General features: G+C 34.6%; 1 protein-coding gene across 4 annotated transcripts in view; it reads left to right on the forward strand.

The window, feature by feature from the left end:
- The window catches only part of SPAST (spastin), a 62,768-nt gene extending 46,700 nt beyond the window's left edge, over positions 1–16,068 (forward strand). For all 4 annotated transcript variants that reach the window (XM_036119118.2, XM_036119119.2, XM_036119115.2 and 1 more), the window contains 8 exons: positions 312–387; positions 624–715; positions 865–944; positions 3,594–3,636; positions 5,024–5,103; positions 6,693–6,763; positions 8,150–8,190; positions 14,135–16,068. In XM_036119118.2, the coding sequence (XP_035975011.1) occupies positions 312–387; positions 624–715; positions 865–944; positions 3,594–3,636; positions 5,024–5,103; positions 6,693–6,763; positions 8,150–8,190; positions 14,135–14,257 (606 nt within the window). In that variant the 3' untranslated portion in view covers positions 14,258–16,068. The remainder of the gene's footprint in view (positions 1–311; positions 388–623; positions 716–864; positions 945–3,593; positions 3,637–5,023; positions 5,104–6,692; positions 6,764–8,149; positions 8,191–14,134) is intronic.
- Positions 16,069–16,788: the final 720 nt, after the last annotated feature.

Below are 16,788 nucleotides of genomic sequence, written 5' to 3' on the forward strand. Positions count from 1 at the left end.
TTAGGAATGCAGGGTCAAGCAGAACAGAGATATATTTCATTTTTTAAAGTATTTACCAGGGCAGATCCAGGTTTCAGCACCAATAATAATAATAAAGTACTTACCAGCTTGTATTAAATAATAGTCTATTTTTTTAATTATACGAGACAATTCAGTAGCCCCCATCCCCGCCAATTCCTTAAACCAAATCTTTGATTGTTGCAAAGAAAGGAAATTAAATTCCTAGATTCTAGATTTTTAATCATGAAATTTAAGCAACTGTAATAATGTTGCATTTTATGTGTATTACAATGTATAATGCCTTGTTTCAGGTGGGAGAAGGAGAGAAATTAGTGAGAGCTCTTTTTGCTGTGGCTCGAGAACTTCAGCCTTCTATAATTTTTATAGGTAAGAACATGTTTTATAACTAAGTTGAGTATTTATGAAATTCCCCTTTCCAAATTTGAGAGGTATGATAGGAAAGATTATTCAGAAGGAAAAAGTTTTAAAGAAGTGCAAAGTTAAACACTAATGAATTGAGTAGGACAAAGGATATTAATAACTTAAGTAGTAAACTAGATTAATCTCTTATGACTCCTATAGCTTGGCTTTTAATTAAAGTCTTATCCTTTTATTTCCTTTAGATGAAGTTGATAGCCTTCTGTGTGAAAGAAGAGAAGGAGAACATGATGCTAGTAGACGTCTAAAAACTGAATTTCTAATAGAATTTGATGGTGTAAGTATTGATTATGGTATTTTTAAGGTGGTAGTATTTTAGTGTATATGTTTTCCTATTAAATGACCCAAATTAGAAATACAGATACCTTCATCATGTTTTTGTGATCACTCTATCTAAAAGTACTAAAAAATTTTTTTGGCTTATAGGTGCAGTCTGCTGGAGATGACAGAGTGCTTGTAATGGGTGCAACTAACAGGCCACAAGAGCTTGATGAGGCTGTTCTCAGGTAGGGAGATTATGTAGAAACACATGTCAGTTACAGGTGTATTTACTCCTGTGTTCATCTCACGTATCTCTTATTTCCTTCACTCTTAATTTGAAGACTAAAGTCATTATTTTCCTCCTGGTATCCATCCTTTGGCCACTTACTAACTACTATAGATTTTGAAGAAAGAACCACCATGATCCCACGAAAACTAGTTTACACTCTGTGGTTTCAGGCAGCTTGCTTATTTCTTCTGATTAGGATTAAATTATCTTAAAACTCCAGAATTGATTCTTACTCCCTTTCACTGGGCTTCATAAGAAGCCAATAAAAGTAGGATTCATGGGAACTGTGTTCTGTGTTCTTGTGTGATTGAACAAATTTATTCCCTTCCTACTGGGAGGACAGTTTGACTCAGCATAAGATTCTTGGGCCTCCCTTTCTTTTCCTGAGGAATTGATTACATTGCCCCATTGTTTCTAGGATTAAATGTTGCAGTGTAAAAGTCTGAAGCCAGCCTGCTTTTATTCACCTTTATGGATTAACTTGATTTGTTTCTTTTTACTAGATATAATTTTTAACCATTGAAATCTAATTACTTGAAAAATATGTTGGGGCGCCAGGGTGGCTCAGTCATTAAGCGTCTACCTTCGGCTCAGGTCATGATCCCGGGGTCCTGGGATCGAGCCCCACATCGGGCTCCCTGCTCAGCGGGAAGTCTGCTTCTCCCTCTCCCACTCCCCCTGCTTGTGTTCCCTCTCTCACTGTGTCTCTCTCTGTCAAATAAATAAATAAAATCTTAAAAAAAAAAAAGAAGAATATGTTGATCTGTCTTTATTTTTTCTGGGATTTGGTGTTTCTTTAAATTGATAGTTTGAAACCTCTTTTGTTTTAGGAAAGTTATTTTGAATACTATATTCAATTTTTTTTTCTTAATTCATTCTTCTGGTTTTTTTCTTTCACTGTATTGTATCTTTTTGTCTTCCATATCTTTAATTTCCTTCTAATCCTTTTTAACTCTTAGGTCTTCTTTGTTCTGTTTGTTTTCTTGTTTGTTGTCCTTACTGCTTACTGGGCTTGTGTCTAATCTTCTTTGTGCTACTACTTTTGTAACTTTTGTGTCTGTGGTGGATTTCTTCATTTTCATTGCTTTCCTGATCTCTGCCATCCCATTTTTTCATCTTCTTTTGTCTTATTTCCTTGAGCTTTTGTAAGTCAATGCCTTGAGTCCTTATATCTCATTGAGTTCTTGTTTTATTAGGAGTTTTTTTTTTTCATTAAATTATTTTATTCCATGGAAAGATATTTGATCACAAATTTAATTTGTTGTATGGCAAACCTTCTTGTGTATATTCTCTATTATTTATTGTAACCTTTTCCCTCTTCTTTGGCACTTTAAAGAAATTAGCCATGTGCTTTTGCCTGTTTTGCTTACTATTTTTATTTGAATAAAGGGGAGTTTTCTTGGAAAGCCTAGTTTTGGAGTAATATTATAGGAGAAGAGCTAGAAAAATAAGATACTGAGCAAGTATCTTGAGTTGTCCTATGAATAGCTTTGACTAACAGGTAGTCTCCCTGAGTCACAATCAAACCCTACCTGATAAAGAAGATTAGTCAGCACAGGACAGTTTGTGATCTTCCCAGACTGACTGGTGTCTTCTTACAAAGATGATGTGTCTTTGAATTTCTTTTTTTTTGGCATCACCTTCCTTTCCATTCCCCTGCTTCTGACTAGGTATCACAGAGCCATTCTTCATCTGCTTGTTTAAATATGGGAGTTTGGCTTTATTACTCCTCAGAGTATGCTCTATTTCCTTTGGAATACTCTGTGCTCTGATAGCCACGTCTGGAATCTGCAGCAACAGATCCTGTGCGTATGCTCCTTCATCAGTGTAATTTTCAGGGGGTATAGCTCAGTGGTAGAGCATTTGACTGCATCAGTGTAATTTTCACTGCCCTAGGCAGCCCTTCTTCATACACTTTAGTTGTGTAAATGTTACCTGAGTTTGTTGATGGTGAAGTTTACATTTCTGTTTCTGTGGTCCTTGGTTTTAGTTGTTTTCACTTTCAGGAAGGTAGCAGAGATTTCCTTATTCTGCTTATATCAGATATTTTGTTTGTTTTAATACATTTTTGCTATTGAAAACATACACATACAGGGGCACCTGGGTGGCTCAGTCGGTTGACTGAGTTGTCTTACTCTTGATTTCATCTCAGGTCATGGTCTCAGGGTAATGAGATCAAGCCCCATGTTGGGCTCTGTGCTCAGTGTGGAGCCTGCTTGGGATTCTCTCTCTCTCCCTCTGCCCCTCCCCTGCTCATGATCATTTGCGCTCGCTCTCAAAAAAAAAAAAAAAAGATACACATACATAATCTTTAAATATCTAGAGAGTTTTAAAAGAGTAACTCAAGGGGCAACTGGCTGGCTCAGTCAGTAGAGCATGAGACTCCTGATCTTGGGGTTGTAAGTTCGAGCCCCATGTAGGGTGTAGAGATTACTTAAAAATAAAATCTTTAAAAAAAAAACAAGTAACTCAAAATAACTTCACACTGATGACTACTAAAATGCATTCAAATGTTAAAAGTTTTTTTCTTGTCATTTGCTACTTGAACTGAGTTACCTTTACATTCAAAACTATATTTTTTAAATTGTTTGAATCCTTTTTTTAGGCGTTTCATCAAACGGGTATATGTGTCTTTGCCAAATGAGGAGGTATGTATCTGTGTTTGAATTTTTTTTTCTTTAAGCAGAAACAAGACCTACCATCTTGACAGTATTGATCTTCCAATCATTAATACAGCCACATTGGAAAATAGTTTGGCAATTTCTTAAAAAGACAAATGTAAACTTACCATAAGACCCAATAATTCCTTTCCTAAGAATCTGCCCACGACAGATGAAAACATATGTCGACACAAAGATGTGTACAAGAACTTTTATATTTATAAATAATAGCCAAAACTGTAGGGAATCTAAGATGTTCATCAATTAGAGAATGGATAAACAAATTTGGCATATGCATTTAATGGAATACTGTTTAGCAATAAAAGGATTGAGGTATTTATACATGCTGTAATATGGAAAAACCTCAAAAACATACTAAGTGAAAGGCACCAGATGTAAAACATAACCTATCATATGATTCCATTTGTATGAAATGTCCAGAAAAGGCATATTTCTAGACACCAAAGGAAATCGTGGTTTGCAAAGGCTAGGGGTGGAAGTGGGGATTAATTGCAAACAGGCATAACTGAACTGTTTGGGGTGATAGAAATGTTCTAAAAGTGGATTATGGTGGTGGTTGCACACTGTTTGTTTATTAAAAGTCACTGAATTATATACTTACAATGGGGAGATTAATGTTCTATGAATTCATACATCTATAAAAGTGTTTTTAAAAATTTGTGATTGTTGAGGCACCTGGGTGGCTCAGTGGGTTAAGCATCCGACTCTTGGTTTCCACTTAGGTTGTGAGATCGAACCCCGCACTCAGCCACAGAGTCTGCTTAAGACTCTGTCTCTCCCTCTCCTTCTGCCCCCCCACACTGCACTCTTGCATGCTCTCTCTCTCTAAAATAAATAAATGAATCTTTAGAAAAAAATAAAAGTATTAAAAAATTAAAAATTGTGATTGTCCAGCTCAGATCCTTAACATCCTTGATAGTAGCAGCAGCTACATCTTTAGTGTTTTCTTTGGATTATCCTTAAGCCTCTCAAGAACTCTCAAAAAATCGTAGTTTATTTTTCTTTAAAGATTTTATTTATTTGAGAGAGAGAAAGCATGAGTGGGCGGGGGAGGGGCACAGGGGGAGAGAGAGAGAGAAGCAGACTCCCCGCTGAGCAGAGAGCCTGATGTGGGACTCGATCCCAGGACCCTGAGATCATGACCTGAGCCAAAGTCAGATGCTTAACTGAGCCACTGAGGCACCCCCAAAAATGGTAGTTTTAACTCCAATTAACAGACGTGAGTGAGGCTCTAAGAGAGTGATTTGTTTGTGATCATTCAGCTCATAAATGAGGGTCAGGATTTGAACCTAATTTACGGATATTTTGTTAAGCTAATTCTTGGGACTGATAATTCTTCAATATTTCTTTTCAGACACGACTACTTTTACTTAAAAATCTGTTATGTAAGCAAGGAAGCCCATTGACCCAAAAAGAACTAGCACAACTTGCTAGGTAAGTAATTTGATTTGGTCTACCTTAAAACTTTTTTCTTTCTTTTCTTTTTTTTTTTTTTTTTTTTAAGAATTCTTTCTCTTTTTTGTTTAAAGTAAACTCAGGTCTGAAGTGAGTAATTTATTTTTCAGAGAACCGTCTCATCCTTTATTTCACCTTTTTTCTTACCTCTTATTCTTATATATATAATATCTAAATTTAAATTTCTAGATCCTCTACAAGACCTGACCTACATATCTGATGATGGTACTATATTCTTTTTATAAATTTATTAAAACTTAAAGGGACTCCTGGGTGGCTCAGTCGATTAAGCGTCTGCCTTCAGCTCAGGTCATAATCCCAGGGTCCTGGGATCAGGTCACACATCGGGCTTCCTGCTCCGCGGGGAGCCTCCTTCTCTTTCTGCCTGCCGCTCCCCCTGCTTGTGCTCTCTCTCTCTCTGACAAATAAATAAATAAAATCTTAAAAAAAAAAAAAAACACTTCTAAGTAGTATTAAAATAATTTTAAAACTTTAAAATGTCTTATATCTGCCCACACCAACACAATTATTTTCATATAAACTTGTTCTCTTGTATTATACGTAATTTTTTTTAACTTTTGCATCTTCAGCTTGTTTTATGAGTGGTGTACTTAAGTAGAAACTGAATATAAAAGGTGCGCTTGTTGAATTTTACTCATTAAAAATCTCATAAGGTAATTTAAATAAGTATGTAAATAAGCTAGTAATTTTAGTAAAAACTCTGAGTTCCCAGATACCTATGAAAAAGAATAAATTCAATACCTAGAAACATTGAGGTTCTTCTTCGTCATTCCAATAAAGAATTCAGCTAATGTTTGATCTCTATAGTTATATAACATAGTACATGATAAGTAAATGCTTGCTTTTCCTGTTTTATTTTCTTCCCCTTTGCCGCCCTAGTTTTTAGTTCCCTTTGATAATCTCTTGGCTGCCCAGGACTCTCCACTGTGGCATCCCATTCAGGTGTGCCTCTTTTTGCCAATATCTTCTACCCCAGACCCTTCCTTCACCCCGTTTGTCCTACATTTAAAGAAATGTACATTGGGCACCTGGCTGGCTCAGTTGATAGAGCATGTGACTCTTGATTTCAGGGTCGTGAGTTTGGGCCCCACGTTAGGCCCCACGTTTGTACTTGAAAAAATTTTTAAAATTTTAAATTAAAAAAAAAAAAGGAAATCTACCTTGACTGGCAGTGTTTTTTGTCAAGATAAAGAAACATTAACTTACAGAGCAATAATTATGGTTATGTGTCTTTTGGCCAGCCATGACTTATAGATGTTACCTTTCCAAGGGATTTGTTTACAATGTAATGGAGCCTCCTGGAGATACAGTATGCTTTAATCTAAAAGATTGGTTCTCATGATGAAAATTTCAGGCATTATCTAAGGAGCCTGCCATAGACTGTTTTGTTTGTTTTCAGCAAGTGAGCCTTTCTGTGTTCTTAAAATCACATTGCATAGCTGTCTGCTTGATGACAGAGGCAAACTAGATTTTACCCTCTTTTTACATGGAGATTTTAAATCTGCAAAGATGAAAATAATTTGCTCTTTCTTCCTTCCCATTCTTAGAATGACCGATGGATATTCAGGAAGTGATCTAACAGCTTTGGCAAAAGATGCAGCACTGGGTCCTATCCGAGGTATGTGTATAGAGCTTGAAACATTTAGACCTATTTGTCAGACCACTTTAGACGTTTAAAAAGTCCCTATTGAGATGTTTTATTTTTAGTAAGAAAGCATTTAAGCTGCTAGAAAACTTGGTACAAAGTAGTTTCTAGACTTGGAGTCAGCAAACTTTTCAGTAAAAGGCCTGATAAGTATTTTAGGCTCATGGGGCCACAGATGTTCTCCATTGTATGTTCTTTTGGGTTTTGTTTGTTTTCACAAACAAAAACGTGAAACCGTTCTTAGCTCACAGACCATACAAAGATAGTCCATGGGTGAGTAGATCATGACCCTGTTATAAACAACAGGTTTCAGTTCTTTTTTTTTTAATTAAAATTTATAGTTAACATACAGTGTTATATTCATTCAGGTGTACAACATAGTGATTAGACAACTCTCTACATTAAACAGTGCTCAGCACGATAAATTACCATCTGCCATATGTTTCACTTCTTGATAGTAGGTAACCAGCAGAAGACACAAAGGAAAAGACAACATTTTTAAGCAAGCAAAAAAGAAAAATAAAGGGGAAATGTTCTTATCTGTTTTTGGCTCTTTTCACTTCAATTTTCTGATAACACTTGAAATTAAAGTGTCTGAGAAGAAGCTTTTATTTGTATTATTATATGTTATCTTTTGAGGAATTGCTTTGTTTTGATTCAAGGTTATTTGCTGATTCTGAAATACCACTGTGATATCACTTTAGATATTCTCAGCTGCTTTTCCACAGCCAGCATGGGCAGTGGCTGGGTGATGCTCCCAGGTATGCACTCAGATTGCTGACTGTGACGATAAACTAGAACATGGAACGTGCAACTTCTAGAACAGATCTCCTGCAGTGAAACAGTGTACTGACTCAGAATTGCTGCTTTGGAGAATAAGTGTAACCTTGAGAATGTATTTTGAAATTCTGGGCAAACATTCTAGTCAAACTCTTGCTGCCAGAGGCATGAAATCATGTTCAGATAGTGGACTCAACCAGTACATAATACATAAACCATTTGTATTTTTTCAGAATATTTTAGCTATTATTCTGAAGCAGATAAAAGTTACTGGGTTTAAAAAAAAAAAATAAAGCCTTTGTGAGGAACAAGCTACATTCTTTTAAGTTTACTCTCAAATTTGTAAAATTTATTGTTCTTGGGCAATATGCAGATAAATTGAATGCCTCCCAGTTACTCCTAAGATGGACTGTTATTCTAAGCATTTATAAATTGTGCTCTTAATATTAATGTGTATCTTCCTTTTAATAGAAATAATTTATATTGAACGTGTACTTCTAGATCATTGTACTTGGTTTTGCTCTTCAGCAATTTAAACTTAGAAATCTTTTTTTTAAGTGACTGTCTTATATTTTACAGAACTGAAACCAGAACAAGTAAAGAATATGTCTGCCAGTGAGGTATATTATTTTATTATTATCTTTTCTTTGCTCTGGTTCTCTATATTGTAAGGCATATCTTTTGTCTGGATTTTTGTAGTTGATTTGATTAGAAGCTAGAAAAAGTTAACTTTCCTTTATTTCAAAATATAGGGGCCTATCAAATTACAATCACTTAATGGTGTTCTTTGGTAATGGACAAAAAATATTGTATATAGTCATTAAGTCATTTTCTATCAAATGATATGTAAATATTAAACAGAAGAAAATTATAGAAAACTTAAAAGAGTTTTACTCTTTGTAACAAGTTAATTCCTTGGTATTGTATTTTGTAAGATTTTCAGCATTTGTTTTTGTCCTTATAAAAGCAATACCATTGTAATGTAATTCATTACAATTTCTTATCAGATGCTAAGGCATTTCTTTTGAAAAAATATAAAGTTGGACATGCAGAATGATTGTAATAACTATGTAAGCAAACATTTAAAATCAGCCTTATATTTATAACTTACACGTCAGAGGTATTTTTTCCTGCCCAAGTTTCAACAGCTATTGTGCTCGCTTCGGCAGCACGTATACCAAGTTTCAGCAACTACTGAGGAGACCGTGAACTCTTAACATAGAGAACGAATGTATTTGAGCACATTTTGACAGTCTTTTTTCTTCAAGCTTCTAAGTAAACTTAGTTGTTTTCGGGTATTTTGTGTGTGGTAGTTAATCAGCTACATTGCTAAGAATACCCTCACACTTACTGCAACCACCATTCCATTTTAAAAGTCTAGTTTACCTAGCGTGTGTTTGATCTGAATGAAGCTTAGGAACAGAGAATTCCACATACCTTCTTTGGCATTTAGCTGCTATTACCTTAAAAATGCACATTTAAAGTATAAGTTTCAAGTCCCTTTTATCTGATTTGTAATTTTAATTCCACATTTTTAAAAATTTTTTCATGTAAGTACTATACAGTTTGTGTTCCCAAAGTGTTTTGTGGGTTTTTAAAAATAGTTTAAGTATAATTTATTAACAATATCCCATAAGTATATTTTTTTAATGTTCTTAAAACACCTTTCTACCCAAAAAGTAAGCATCATGCATGAATTATTTCTTCTCCACACACCATTCTCCTGCCTTGGCCCTAGGACAGGTAAACTTGATATCGCCTATACTTTGGCCCCTAGATTCAGACTGAGGAGAGACCAACTGTGTGACAATTTAGGGCTCTGTTTTTGTCCCTTGGAAAGACCATGTGGAATAAAGGGACTAATTAAGGCAGTAATGAGCTAAAACCACCAACTGGCAAATAAATTCCAGTAAGAAGCAGTCTACAAATTCTCAAATGACTTAACAGGCAAAATCCACTCACCTCCTCATCTGCAAGTATTCTGTCTCAAGCTCTAAGGCCATAGCATTTCCTGTGGAAGTCAATTGGGAAGTCCACTTGTACCTATAAATGGAATGCTTTGATACACTTTGATTAATATAATAATTGGCAGCCTTATTACTTATAAGTAGGTGCCTGCTTAGGGAATAGAAAGTCTTACACATCTGTCCATTATTGCATGAGAAAAGAGACCAGTTTTTTACTGATAGTGGCTCTGTTAACCTTTGTATATTTTTTGCCCATCGTGAGAATATACGTACAATCAAATTTGAACATTTTTCTTTTTTTTAAAGACTTATTTATTTATTAGAGAGAAAGAAGGAGAGTGAGTGAGCTAGTGAGGGGAGGAGTGGAGGGAGAGAATCTTCAAGCAGACTCCCTGCCAAGTGTGGAGCCTGACATGGAGCTTGATCTCATGACCCATGAGATCATGACCTGAGCTGAAACTGAGTTGGACGCTTAACTGAATGAGCTACCCAGGCGCCCCGAGCAATATTTTTCTTCACTGGACAAAGTCAACCTAAATATAGTTCCTGTTTTATTTGAAGAATAAAGAAATTTTGAGTCTTATTTTCTTTTTTTAGTAACTCATGACTTTAAAACAAGACAGTTCTGTTGCTATAGGTATGTATTGCCATATAACAAATTGCCGAAAAACTTAGCTTAAAATGACCACATTTATTATCTCACATTTTCATGGAGTTGGGGATATGGGCATAGCTTAGATAACTCCTCTGCTTCAAGCTCTCTCAGAGGGCTGCAATCAAGTTGTTGGCCCAAGGTCTCTTACAGAGCTGTAATCAAGATGTTGTTTGGGGCTATAGTCATTACAAGGCTCAACTGCCGCAGATCTGCTTCCACACGCACTCACGTGGTTCTTTGCCAGATTCACTTCCTCATGGGTTGTTGAGGTGAGAGCCTCAGTTTTCTTTAGCCCTTGGCTGAAGACCTCCTTCAGTTCTTTTCCACATAGGCCTCTCCAACATAGTACTTACTTCATTAAAGCAAGCAAGCCAGGGAGAAGAGAAAGTACCAGCAAGATGAAGTCAGAGTCTTTATAACCTAATCCTGAAAGTGACATCTCATCACTTCTGCAGTATTCTGTTCTTAATGTCCAGTCCACATTCAAGGGGAAGAAATTACAGAGGGGCATATATAACAAGAGGTAGGAATCATTACAAGACATGTCAGAAGATGCCCAAGATATCTGTAAATCAATTATAACTTTTTTTTAACGTTTAAAGGGTTACATTTGGCCACTGAAATCTACTTTTTACATTAAGCTGTGCCCTTTTAATATTACTTTAGAACTTTGAGAAGTATTCTTGCATTCTGGGAGCAAGGCACTTAATCCCAACACCTGGAATCAGCAACTCTACAGGAACCCTGCTTTATTTTTTTTTAAGATTTTATTTTTAAGTAATCTCTACACCCATCGTGGGGCTCAAACTCATAGCCCTGAGTTTAAGAGTTGCATGCTCTACCAACTGAGCCAGCAAGGCACCCCAAGAACCCTGGTTCATTTTAATGGAGAATATAAAAACCAATCTAAAATGTACAAGAATGCTTTCTAGCCTTGGTTAGGGTAGTGAGTCTCTGATTCAGTTAAAATGCTTTCCCAGGGGCACCTGGGTGAGTCTCTGATTCAGTTAAAATGCTTTCCCAGGGGCACCTGGGTGGCTCAGACATTAAGCGTCTGCCTTGGGCTCAGGTCGTGATCCCAGGGTCCTGGGATCAAGCCCTGCATTGGGCTTCCTGCGCTCAGTGGGAAGCCTGCTTCTCCCTCTCCCACTCCCCCTGCTTGTGTTCCCCTCTCGCTGTGTATCTCTCTGTCAAATAAATAAAATCTTTAAAAAAAAAAAAAAGAAACTTATACTACATTGTTTTTTATTAGTACTGGTGTTAAATTAGCCTACTCCAATGACAAGAGCCTGAAAAATATACATATTTTTAAAATATCATTAATTCATTCTGATAGAGTATATTTATTTCAATATTTCAGCATAAAATCTACTTGAATTCTAATCCCACACCTAAAAATATAATTTTATCCACTATTTTTAAAATGTATAAGTAAGAACCTTATTTTATACTAAAATTTAGAGAGGAACACTAAAATTAAAACTTACTGAAACTATTGAATGAATTACAAGAAATAACATTACTGGTACCATTTGTGACCATCCTACTAATTATGTATTAGGTTACATTGTTACAAGTTTTGGTTCTACTGTATTCTCTTATCTAGTTTATTTTTAATCTAATAGTTTTAGTATTAATAATTTGGTAGTACTTTTAGCTGTTAGTCCTGGACTAATGAGTTAACATTTATAAAATGCTTAAATGAGTCTGGCAGTAGTGGGTACTATGTCTGTGTCCATAGAACAATTTTAAAATACATAAATAATAATAATAATGCATTTTATTATAGAGATTAAGGAAATCTGTTTTATCGGTTGCATTGCATTTATGAGAGGAGAGGAAAACACAAGCATTGGTTTCTAAAATTGTATACCAGAATTTTTTTAGTCATTATTCAGTACAACTTTACTAACAAGTGTGTTGTCAGGCACGGGTATGTAGACACACTTCCAGGTGAGATCGACCCAGTTTGACTTTCATGGAATATAAAGGTATATAAAGAATATTCTGTGAGAATAGAAACTCAAATAATTGTATTGGAATTCTGTGTTTTTAAAAGGTAGTGCTAGGAATTGTTGGCTGTAAATTCAGGGTATAATGTACCTTGTTTTTAAAAAACAAAGTTTGGGGTGTCTGGCTGGCTCAGTCAGTAGAGCATGTGTGTGGCTCCTAATCCCAGGGCTGTGAGTTTAAACCCCAGGTTGGGCACTGAGCCTACTTAAAAATAAAAATAAAAAATAAAGCACACAGTTTGTATCCATCTTAACTTTAACTTTATTATTTCATTAGTTTGTTTTGAAAAGATATCTTTGCTGCTTATTTTTCTCTTTCTCAAATTAGCTACCAGTTGCTTTTTCCTACTGTATACATTCATCTCTTACTAACTTCAAAATATCATATATAAATTTCATGTATTTATGTATACCCTTCTGTACAGTTCAATTGGAATTTCATCAAAAGCTTTTAAGACCTGAATTTCTATAACAAATTTTATTCAAGAATATCATAGGTAATACATTACATTCATTATCCTTCTACTCTTTGGGCTTTAGGAAGAGCCAGTGTGTGTTTTATAGTTAAAAAAACATGTAGGCCTCATATGATGATTATGTGGTAACAATATATCCTTTTCCTTTTTGACTAAGATTAGGCTACAAGTTACAAGTGTGGGTGATTTTCTCGATCTGTGCTCATCAAGATATCAGAGAGTGTGAAATAGTTAGATTGGGTTTTATAAGAGTAATAAAAAGAAGAGTATATATGAATATCAGTTGAGGTTTTGTCTCAAATTCTTTAACTTATTTTTGGGCAGAATGCACATGTATATATTAGTGGTAATTTTTAAAACTGTTCATTTTGTGCCAAGCTCCTTTTGAGTTTTAAAAATTTTCAGGTAATTATAGATTCATGTTGACTCAGCATTGTTTTATTCTACATTCTCATAGCCAATTAAAAAGGTCAGAAAATGAGGGGCATCTGGGTGGCTCAGTCAGTTAAGTGTCTGCCTTGGGCTTATGTCATGATCTCGGGATCCTGGGTTAGGGTTAGGGTTAGGGTTCCTGTTCAGTGGGGAGCCTGCTTCTCCCTCTCCCTTTGCCCTGCCCCCAGCTTGTGCTGTCTCTCTCTCTCTCTCTCTCAAATAAAATCTTTTTAAAAGGTCAAAAAATGAGACCAAATTATATAAAATGCATTATAAGTAATATTAATATTAGAAAATTTCAGAGACAAGCATCCTACATGCTGTAAAAGGCATTATTTCCTTAAAAGTCTCATGTGCTTCTTGTAAACTATCTTCCTTTCTAATAAACCCAGCATGAATTTAGCTAGAGTATGCTTGTGGTGCGTGAGACCTGAGAATTCTGAATGATGGAATTGTGATTCTTTTTTCTGCTTGTCTGTATTTTGTCAAATTTTCTATAATGAGTGTTTTCTGTTTTTATAATGGGAAAAATATTATGATTTAAAATGTTAATACCTAAGAAATAAAGCATATATAATAAAAGTATATTAGTATAGCATTTTGGGGGTTTTTTTTGTTTTTTTTTTTAAGATTTTATTTATTTATTTGACAGAGAGAGACAGTGAGAGAGGGAACGCAAGCAGGGGGAGCGGGAGAGGGAGAAGCAGGCTCCCCGCCGAGCAGGGAGCCCGATGTGGGGCTCGATCCCAGGACCCTGGGATCATGACCTGAGCCGAAGGCAGACACTTAACAGCTGAGCCACCCAGGTGCCCCATTAGTATAGCATTTTGATAAGATTCCTTATATAGCGAACTTGCCTAAATATAATAGTATGTAAAATAAGATGATAGGCATGATTTTCTAAGAATACATGTATATATTTATAACAGTAATAGACAGCATCATTATTTTAATCCATCTTTGGGTTAACTACTGTATATGTGTTCATCATTTGTATTATCATGTATTTTTTTAAAATCTAGATGAGAAATATTCGATTATCTGACTTCACTGAATCCTTGAAAAAGATAAAACGCAGCGTGAGCCCTCAAACCTTAGAAGCGTACATACGTTGGAACAAGGACTTTGGCGATACCACTGTTTAAGGAAAGACCTTTGTAAGCCTGCAGAACATTTTGCTTTCGAAGAGAGAAACACACCATCTTCATTGAATAGTTATCAGCTACAGAAATTGAGCCTAAGTTTACAGGACTTTTCAGAGTCTTACAATTAAGTCTTACTTGTGCACCCCAGCAGATGCACCATAAAACAAAATTTAAATAAAATATACAATGCAAATGGAGTATTTTGTTGAAGGCCTGTTCATGGTTATCCCGATGGGCACTGTAAGTTAGAGCACAACCAAAACTGATTCTGGTCTTCTTTACCAATATAATCATAATGTAAATAATAATTTGTATATTGTGTTGCAGATGAAAGTATTCCAGAGACAGTGAATGGTAGAAGACACAAGCGCCTTTGGTTGTTTGTCTTCTGATGTCTTTTCTTAAAATAATAATTTTTTCTATTTTCCTTTCCTACTGTTATCTTTACTACAGATGATTAGAATGCCAAACACTCTGAGTTTCTTTTTTTTCTTTTCTTTTACAAGTCCAGTGTGCCAAATGAAACTTCTTCCTATGTAACAGTAATAGGAATAAGTATTTTGAAGGTTTTTTCTTTTTCATAAATCTACACATTAAATACTGCATTTCACTTTTCATTTTTCTGTTACCTTGTTACCAATTTAGAAAGCAATTTGTTGATAGCAACAAAGCAAATCTAGTAAAATAGAAAAAGAGACGGTTAGAAGATTTGAGTCATTCTGTCATTACAACATGTAGATCAATCCTCATGTGACCTGCAGTATTTTTTTCTAATATATTTGTCAGAAATCTATTGTAGACTGTTAATTTATTCCTAATGGAGTTTATTTTCTGCTAGAATTATTCTAATATTTAAGAAGGCCAATTTTAACTGCTGTAAAAGTGGTTTCTGTGTAAGAGAAGGGAAGAACTGAGAGCTAAGACATTTCTAATTTATTGCTTATTGCTTTCTTACTGTTTACAGGATAATTATAAGCCAGTGGATCTACCGTCTTTTATTCTTAATAATTATTAATCCCTTCAATGAAACTTTAAAAAATTACTGAATTTTTATACATTGCATACATTTTATAGGTTTCTTGTGCTCACTTTGTTAACTAAAAAGTTAGTCTGTTAATCTGTCTTTTGTTCCCCAAAAATGTACAGTAATTGTTTCTCGTTTGTATAAGTATGCCTGGATTTTATTATAAAACTGTCATTGTAGGAAGTAGAGACTCATATCATGGCTTTTTAAATATTGTAATAAAGGCAAATGGATATTTGCCCTTAGTTTACTGGTTAAAAGTTTGTTTACAGAAATTTTCTTTGGTGCCTTTATGTAAAATGTTATGGGCGGAAAGAATAATTTTATAGTAGTAACAGATTTTTTTCATTTAGGAAAAATATCTTTGGTTTTGGTTTTGAGAGAATACATTAAAATTAAAAACTTGCCCCATCTATATAGGAATTTTATAATGAAGACATACATTCATCTTAATTTTAATCTTCTTGTTCCTGTTAAAGATTTACCTACATATAGAAGATGTATGGTTTAAGATAATGTGCTATTTATAGCTGTAACTTAAATGTCTCCTCTAATCATGACCTTAGAACTCCCTGGATAACAGAAATGAGGGTTGAGATAAATAGAAAAAAAAATTTTAAGCCAGAACCATGCCCATTTTCAGTCATATGTTGTATCTTTTTAAGGTCTCAAACATTAAAGCATCAATTATAAAATACTGATAATGAAAGATGATGCAGTATACATGATGACAAGAATTGGGAATATCCAAAGTTAAAACATTTTCAATAAAGCTCATAAAATTTCACTTTGTATTTTCATTTAGAAAAGGATTAACATTGTTGATACTTGAATAACTGATCAGTCATATTAAAGGTCTATGCTTCATGTTCAACTTTTAAAATATAATCTTTAAATTTATCATGATTCTGTCTGCAGTAATGTAGTTCACTATTTTTATTGGAATAGTTTTTAGATAACAAAGATTTCAAATGTTAAAAGATAGAAAAGTCAAGCTAATATTGTCATAAACACTGAGTCAGAATTATATTAGTGAATGAATAACCTTCCATACAGTATAGAAGTTATTTTACTTCTCTGACCAAAGTCTGAAGTTGAGCTTAGAGCTAGAGAACTATTTTCTGTAACTTTTATTTTATTTTTCGTTTAAGCTGGGCTTTTTTCCTCCTCAAAGAATGACCATGAAAATAAGATAATGATACAGTAGGAGGTGAAAGGGATTGGTCTGGTCTTCTCAATAAAGATAGAAGTTGCAGAGTCTTTCTGAATTAATATTAGACTTAGGTTGTGACCTTTTGGATTCTGCATTGAGCTCTCTGTCATTAACTTCTTAAAAGATAATGCTTAAACATGAAAGGTTAATGTGCTCATGTTAATATGATAGTGTTTTGTAAACTGTATTAAAACTTACTGATGTACTGGACATTGAGCCAAGGGAAGTCAGTACTGTCTTTCCCAGATATCTCAAAAGTAAAAGTTTATTCTAAGACAGTCTGCCCATTGAGGT

The sequence above is a fragment of the Halichoerus grypus genome, chromosome 10 (assembly GCF_964656455.1).
Source record: "Halichoerus grypus chromosome 10, mHalGry1.hap1.1, whole genome shotgun sequence".
In the NCBI taxonomy this organism is placed as follows: domain Eukaryota; kingdom Metazoa; phylum Chordata; class Mammalia; order Carnivora; family Phocidae; genus Halichoerus; species Halichoerus grypus.